At 40.7% G+C, this 7,866-nt stretch overlaps 2 protein-coding genes across 2 annotated transcripts; one reads left to right on the top strand and one right to left on the bottom strand.

Annotated features, from left to right (window-relative positions):
• Positions 1-228: 228 nt before the first annotated feature.
• Positions 229-1,620, bottom strand: LOC117621808 (F-box protein At1g22220-like). The gene has a single exon (XM_034352379.1). It carries the CDS (start codon positions 1,403-1,405, stop codon positions 428-430), a length of 978 nt encoding a protein of 325 aa, XP_034208270.1. The 5' UTR covers positions 1,406-1,620; the 3' UTR covers positions 229-427.
• A 4,259-nt stretch (positions 1,621-5,879) lies between these two features.
• Positions 5,880-7,172, top strand: LOC117614705 (NDR1/HIN1-like protein 13). Its single transcript, XM_034343599.1, has one exon. It carries the CDS (start codon positions 5,978-5,980, stop codon positions 6,794-6,796), a length of 819 nt encoding a protein of 272 aa, XP_034199490.1. The 5' UTR covers positions 5,880-5,977; the 3' UTR covers positions 6,797-7,172.
• The last annotated feature ends 694 nt before the right edge of the window (positions 7,173-7,866 follow it).

Raw genomic sequence — 7,866 nt, 5'->3', positions numbered from 1 at the left:
GAAGACATAAATTAGACCAATTAGCCAAGGCAGTGTTGCCTTTGAATGAAGACGTAAATCAGACCAGTTGAATGAAGACGTAAATCAGACCAATTAGCCAAGGCGGTGTTGCCGTTGCTCGTACTCGAATTCAATTCCTTCTTCTCCCACATGGTGACCTTCTAAACTTGTACGAATTTGTTTACTTATTTTTCTTTTCAAAAGAGGACATGATTTTGTTCCCCCAAATATTAGCAACGGACAAAAGCTTTATTCGATTGTTCATACAATTGCTCAGTAGCAGCACCACAGTACCAACTGGTAGTAGTACACTACTTCTACAAATATTTGGGGCAAAAAAAAAAAAAGATCAGGATGAATGTACAGAGCATCGAAAATAAAACCAGAAAAAGAAAAAAAAAAACATTTTAACATTTGCCATGAATTATTAGAATGAGTTCATTTCCAGTAAATAACTCTTGGCCTTGAGCAAAGCCTCTACAACTTCCCCGTAAAGCACATCCCCGCCAAATGCCCCCATCGCCAAATCACCATCCTCCACGTCACCGCTCAAACTCGGCCTCACCACAACAAGTGTCGCGCCCTCCACCCAAACCCCACCCTTCAGTTCCATTCTCGGCACGTGCCTCATCCGCATCCTCACGCTAGGCACCCTGCTCCTTCCCCTATCCCATCCCTCCTCCTCCACCTCCTCCTCCTCCTCCTCCGCATCACACGTGTCCTCCCTCCCGCACTCTCTCAACCCTTCCTTCTCCATCACCACCACGCCCTCTCCTTCTCTGTCTCTCAGAACCAGCGTTTCCAGCCCTCTCTGCTCCCTCACCACCTCCTTCAGCAAGTAGTGCCTCGCCGATGCCGCGATCAGCGCGCTGATCGTCCACACCACCCGCACCTTCAGCCCTCCGGCGAAGTCCGCGTCATCTCCGGGCACCGGCGTTTCCCCGCCGGCGACGACCGATCGGAACCCGAGGATCACACAGCTCCTCAAGGTCTTCCCGAAATCCGCTCGCCATTTCAGCACCGTGCCCTTCTCGAGCCTGAGATCCCCGGAGGGCAGCTCGATCGAGAGGTTTCGGACGTTGTGGAAGGACCGGAGGATCTGGGCGGGCGAGTTCTGGGAGCGGGCCCGGGTCGGGTCGGGCCTCGCCGAGACGAGGTCGTGGATCGATTTCAGAATGGACTTCAGGAAGGTAACCAGGAGGTGCGAAACGTCGTCGTTCGCCGAATCCGAGTCCGAATCGGATGAGATGACTCGGTCGACGGTTAAGAGGAGCGAGTCGGTTTGGGGAACGAGCGAGTTGAACCGCTTCGACACGGCGCGGCAGCGGATGAGCGTCTTGACGTCGGAGACCGAGTCGAAGATCTGGAGGATCAGTGAGTCCGGGAGTCGATCGAAGCCGTCCATTTGAGGGAGTAATCTCGGAGACTTGCAGACAGAGTGTGCAGTGCTCTCTCTTTGCTTGTTTTGGGTGTAAATGAGGATAGACGAGAGAGAAGAACAGAAAGGCAGTGCCTTTTTAGAAGAATCGGGCAGGGGTGGGCCCCATATTTGACCGTCTAGGTGGTGTAGGGAGGGCCCCTGTGGTTAACGCCGGCTCCGGTTTTCGATTTGTTTTTAGATTTCATTTATCACAGAGAGATATTTTGTTTTGAAATGCGTGGCTGACGCGGCCAGTTATGAGCCGTTGATCATAAATGATAATCTCAACGTAAGATATAACGGTCAATAAGTTACAGACTTACGGTCGTTTACGCGTAGATCGACGACTTTGCTCTTACGGGTAGAAACGACATGGTGTGCGGAAGCGTTGAAACAAAACGACGACGGCCCGCAGCTTGAAGAATTGTGAATAGTCAATGTTGAAGAGAAGAGAGACTGGGTCCAAATAAGGTTACAAATTTTGTGTTGAAACACATATTTATTTGCTAACCAAAAGCCCACTGATTTATTTATTTTTCTATAATTCGTTAATGTGTTAGGTCCCAACTAAAGTATTTGTTAAATCCATCTGAGTCAGATAAACACGGTCCATTCTGATCTTTTGCCTAAAACTGGAAAATTGTTTGTGGGTCAATGTGGTTTTATTTTCACTCATTATACACAGAATTAAAGACAAAGATTGCCATTTTTTGTTATCGGTTTTAACTCAATGGAATAGGGCCTCGATTTATAAATTAGCGGTCTCATGTTCGAATTTCAATGACACTTTGGTAGTTATAAAAACCCCCTCCTCCAATATCACTTTGGTAGTTGTAAAAACACCCCTCCCCTAATATCGCTTGTATTTTTAAATATAAAAAAAAACATTGCAATTTTTTTAATAAGAATTTGAAAAATTAAACCTAAAGGAGAGAGAATAAAATATTGATTAAAAATATAAAATAAAAGGCAAGTTCCTCCAACCACGCAATCCTGGTAAGTGATCACCTAACCTTCTAGGCCACTCTTCATCTAACTATGTACAAAGTTGGGCGTGGAGTAATCCACACACAAGATTCAAGGTTCTTTTTTATGGGATGTTTCCTTATTTGGAATATGAGACTCGTGAATTCGGCAAGTTAGAAGTTGGGAAGGGGTAAAAGAATTGATTAGTAAATATTTTTGCTCATCATTTTAATTCAAGGTGTATTTTTATTATTATTTTCAACACTTGACACGTGTTCATGGGTCTAACCATAGTTAATTTTTTACTTTATATTTATAAAACTATGGTTATGCTCATGGACATGTGTTGAGAAGGGTAGTGGTGATCAGTGACGAACGGATTAAGGGACAAAAGGGGTCGCACAACCCCATGAAATGGCCAGAAATATGGCTGTGGATAGCCTGTGGAGGTCTAAGTATACCCCATGACTAGTTGCAAGATGACCTTGAGATGCACGCAAGGTGCTCAACGAAATGCCAACCTGATGAGCTTGAATTGAGCGCTAAAAAGTCAGATAATTGATCTTTGCTTAAGAAGATAGAGAGAAATTAGTGCAAGATGTGTGTGAGATATATTAAAATAGACATTACTACACCTGAGATCTTCAAAAACCCTTCTTCTTCTGGGTATTAGACAGAGGATTTCTAGGGTAGGTTGGGGTTAATGGTAGAGTATTAGTGTGTGTGTTTTATTTATTTATTTATAATTTTTTAAATTTATTTTTATTATTTAAATAATTGGATAGGAAATGACTCATTTGTCCTAAAAAATGCTTCAATAGTTTAGCCTAAAAAAATTTCGACACTTTTACATTGTGACCCTATGACCTGAGAATCCCGGATCCGCTACTAGTGATGATACACCATGAGTTAAAGTGGTGAGCAAAAATGCTCTCAATGGATTATTCCCTCCAATCAATCTAAACTAGTTCAAATTATGAATTTCATTTCGAAACAATTACATACAAGGCAAGTCAATTCTCTTTTTGATTCCTTTTATGTCACTTAATGCATGAGAATTTTAAAACAAGTATTATATCAATAAGCATATGAGAAATTAGAAATTATAATAATTATAATACCAATTTGATGTTGTTGTGCTTGTAAACATGCCATTAGGGTTACCAATTGTTTGAGCTAGATTTTTTTCGTTTTCGACTCACACGTATTCTTAAGTTAGATAAAATGTGAAGGATTCAAGTTAATTCGTGTTAAGGATTCAAGATTAGATGATGGTGAAGAGAAAAGGTAAATAATAAAGAATGAATACAACACATGAATGCTAACTATTTTTCTTTTTTGTATTTTTTGTTAGATAGAGAAAAGCGATAATTGTATTCATATATTAAGCACAAAGACTATCCGCCACAAGGGCAAATACAAATGCCCGCAAAAGGGTAATACAAATATGGAAGCATAATAACCATATAGGGTTAATCCAAATATAGGCCACAAAAGGCCAAAGAAATTTCGGCATAAAAACCGCATGCCTTAACAAACCAAACATGAATCGCAGCGCCCAAATCTACCAATATAACCCTCACAAGTACAAAATACAAGTAGAAACTAGAAAACCATCAAAGCCACTACCGCAGTTGTTGCCACCACCACCACATCTGTTGCTGCCGTCTTGGAGATAGAGAACACCACTGAGATTGCAGACTGTTACCCTACAACAAAACCACATATCCACAGATCTGGACACAAATAACCTCCCTACAAGTAAAACAGGAAATCTAGTAGATGGGAAAGGGGAAAAATAAGTAGGGAAGTAAGGAAAGAGATAGAGGGAGAAAGGAGGAGGAGGAGGAGTGGCGTCCTCCCCTCTCCCCAGAACACACAACGTAAAAGAGGTTTGAGAGAGAGAGAGAGAGAGAGAGAATGGAGGCTAGGATTTTTTAAATACTTTATTCGTTTCTATTGTTATCGTGCAATGTGCTTTAATAATCAGAATCATTTATCTTTTAACTTACTCTTCAACAATCATCTTTGTAAAACATCAACCAAATCAGTGTTTTGTTGAAACATTAATAAAATGACGAAACAACTTCCAATTTAGTTGATTTTTTTGCATAAATAATTCTTAACAAGATGAGCTCGATAACGAATAGTTTCCATTATCATACACATTGGAGAATTAAGAAGAAGTTAGGGGAAGAAAGCTTGGCATTCCCTCTATGCACCGGCAAAATTAGGCAACATTGACTTTAAGTTCAATTTTCAGCAAATGTCGGCATATGGAGCTTTCTCGACTGACGTGGTTTGAGCAAACACCACCAGAAGTTGAAAACAAAACTGCAACCATAAACCACAGTCAAAAACCTCTGCATCCCTATGCCCCCACCAGTCACTTCGGGTGGCAGCATGAGTTGGTGTTGAATTCAATTAGATGAGTTGAAAGACTGTGCAACTACAAGTCATTGAAAAATTCTCCTCTTTTTTGTGTTTTTTTTTTCTTATTTTTAATACAAATGATAGTTTAAAGTTTAAACTATAGAGGAAAGGTAGTTTCACATACACTACTGATTTTGAAAAAATCAAAGTCTTTTTTCACTGAATTATACCATTTTAGCCTTTTATGAGTATTATTAAAACCCAAATTATTTTGATATTCTTCAAACAAAATTGTCAATATTTTTTTAGTTTTCTCATGCTTTGTAAGTCAAAAACTTTGGGAAGTGGCCTATATGCAATATACAAATCTCAAGTTGCAAATTTTAAATTGACTTGACTGGGAACATTGACAAATTTCTATATTATTTTTTGCCCTAATTATTAAACTAAAGGATGGTAGTGTTGTGTATTCTATTCAAGCTGCTGACCAATTAGAGTTACCTTTGGGATATTATAACGCCCAGTTGAGTGTCCAGAGAAAGTGCAAAACTTTGAAATTCAAAGATGGGTGACCAGAGACGAGGTTTGGGTGTAGATAGCACTCATCCACTTCTTTCGAAAGATTCTTGCAAGTGTCTTCCGGTCTTCAGGCCCAGGCTTATTGGTTAGTCTAGTTATTTGGCCCATTTTTCCGTTTTATTATAGATACCCAAGACTTGTCCTTGGACACCCAATGACATTGGGTATAGGCTTAGGGTTTATCATTTGCAATGCGTATCTTTCTATCTCACTCATTACGTAATTCTTGCTATCATTACGTCACATACGTCATGAAAGATATAAAGAGATGGGTTGGACCGGTTTGTGAATTGGGTGTGACTAAGCTCACTAGGGTAAGGTCATAGTGGGACTATAATTTACCTATGTAGTAATCACAAGAGAGTAAAATCCACTGCCTCTTTTTATTTAGGGTGAATCAAAAAATCATCATCATTGAATTCTCCAGTGGCCATTAGTATATGTAATTGACCTAGTAAACAACCTCTAATAATAGTCTAATTTGGAATATCCTCTTGAGTCAAAGACTTTTGCATGCAACACCCCTCTTTTTCTTCTCTCTACCTCACTGCCTCCCATTTGTCCCATGCAATCGACGCTCCATTTTCCAATTGCTCATACACCACCCTCCTTGTCTTCACCACCGCTCCCCATCTTCCCATGGCGGAGCGGGCCCTACCTGCCGGCGACAATGACCCCGTCCCTACAACATCTCCCAAACACCCCGAATTCATCCCACCTCCGCTACCCCCACCAAACTCCCAACAATTGATCCTCTCCAATTCAAACGGCTCCACCGCCACCTTCCGCTCCGGCACCTACATTGTCCAGGTCCCCAAGGACCAAATCTACCGCATGCCCCCGCCCGAACACGCCACCATTGTTGAACGACACCGGGACTCGGGTGTCAACAAAAAGAGTTGCTCCTATTGTTGCCTCGGCATCATTGCTTTCATTGTCCTATTTATCATCACCCTGGTGGCAGTTATTTTGACCATGTTGGCCAAGTCCGGAGACCCCAAATTCAGCGTCGAACGCGTGGTTGTCAAGGGCAAATCGGGGCGGCCCGACTACGACCTGACGTTGGAAGCCCGAAACCCTAACTCAAGAGTGGCGATTGTGTACAAGGACGGTGGTGGAGCTAGCCTTTATTTCAAGCAAAAAAAGATAGCGAATGGAAAATACCCTTCTCTCTACCAAGGCAGCGGCAAATCCAAAGAGGTCGCCCTTGTCCTCCATGGCTCCAACATAAAATTGCCTAAGGAGATTGAGAAAAGCTTGAAAAGTAGATACAGCAGCACATATAAAAAAGGGCATCGTGTGAGCTTGTCCCTGAACATGGACATTCCGGCACGGATGAGAATTGGGACGTTAAATAGTAGAAGCAGGAAATTTCATGTGACGTGTGACATAACGGTGGATACATTGGCAAAAGGGACCAAGGTTCTGAAACAGGAATGTCAAACCGAACGTAAATAGCAATTAAAAATGTTGTTCTTCTTATTGTTCTTGTTGTATGTATAATTAGGAATGAGTTTGGCAGCCATGTAGCGGTGGTAGTTGGTGGTGCTATTCTTTTTTTCTTTTCTTCCTCTTTCGCTCTAGTTCTGTTGATTTGAAGCCTGCAGGTGATGAACGCATGGATGGAGCGTCGATCATGTCCTGTGTGTGTTTCCATTCCCAGAAGATGATGGATATTGATTCACAGAAAGACAAGCCAAAGAAACTTGTTAGTTTTTTCTCATAATTAACCAGTTGTTCCAAACCAACATCAGTTGATCATTATTTGAAGAATTAATCTTCTGTAAGTTGTAGCTGGTCGTTGTCTATAATTACTAACAGTAATTTATATATACATTCTTGCTCCTTTCATAAGCACTAACATCTGCTGATGTAGCAAAACTTGAATTGGCTCGTTACTCGACCGGGTTCACTCTAGTTTTTTCTTGTTTACTCTTTTAGATATAGCAGCAATTCTACATAGAGGTTTTTACTTCACTCATAAGCATACACAAATCGGATTGTTAATTATCCCGGCAGTGGAACATGTATGTTTTTTTTGGATTTTGACAGCGATTCTATAGAGTTTATGATGAAATGAGTTGGGTCAATCCATACCCATTGTAAGTTTTTTTTTTTTTTTTTTTCACACAGAAATCAATTCAAAATGAACCATGCACACTCGTTGGCATAATACTTAGGTTAATAGATTGAAAAAAAAAATTGAAGTTTGGATTGAACATATAGATTTACAAGGGTACAATGTAGTTGTACAAGACATATATTCGATATTAGGATGACAATGAGGCAAATCGGGGTTGAGTATCCCATTCTCCTCTCCTTCCCTATTAAGTTTTTCTCCCACATCTCCGCCTCCATACTAGTAATATTGAAATTGAGGGTTCCGCATCTCTAAATTCGTTTGGAATGAATTCTCCAACCCATTCCCAATAATTTGTTAATGAGAAGGAAAAAAAAAAAAAAAAAAAAAAAAAAGGAGGGCAACAAACAAAATATAATTTTAGTGGGAGTCGTGAAGTCACTCTCAA

This window comes from Prunus dulcis, chromosome 1 (genome assembly GCF_902201215.1).
Source record: "Prunus dulcis chromosome 1, ALMONDv2, whole genome shotgun sequence".
NCBI classification, from domain to species: Eukaryota; Viridiplantae; Streptophyta; class Magnoliopsida; order Rosales; family Rosaceae; genus Prunus; species Prunus dulcis.
This window is presented reverse-complemented; position numbering and strand designations above follow the sequence as displayed.

Excerpts from the sequence above, each read along its gene's own strand:
- LOC117621808 (XM_034352379.1), bottom strand. The coding sequence starts at position 1,405 with ATGGACGGCTTCGATCGACTCCCGGACTCACTGATCCTCCAGATCTTC.
- LOC117614705 (XM_034343599.1), top strand. The coding sequence starts at position 5,978 with ATGGCGGAGCGGGCCCTACCTGCCGGCGACAATGACCCCGTCCCTACA.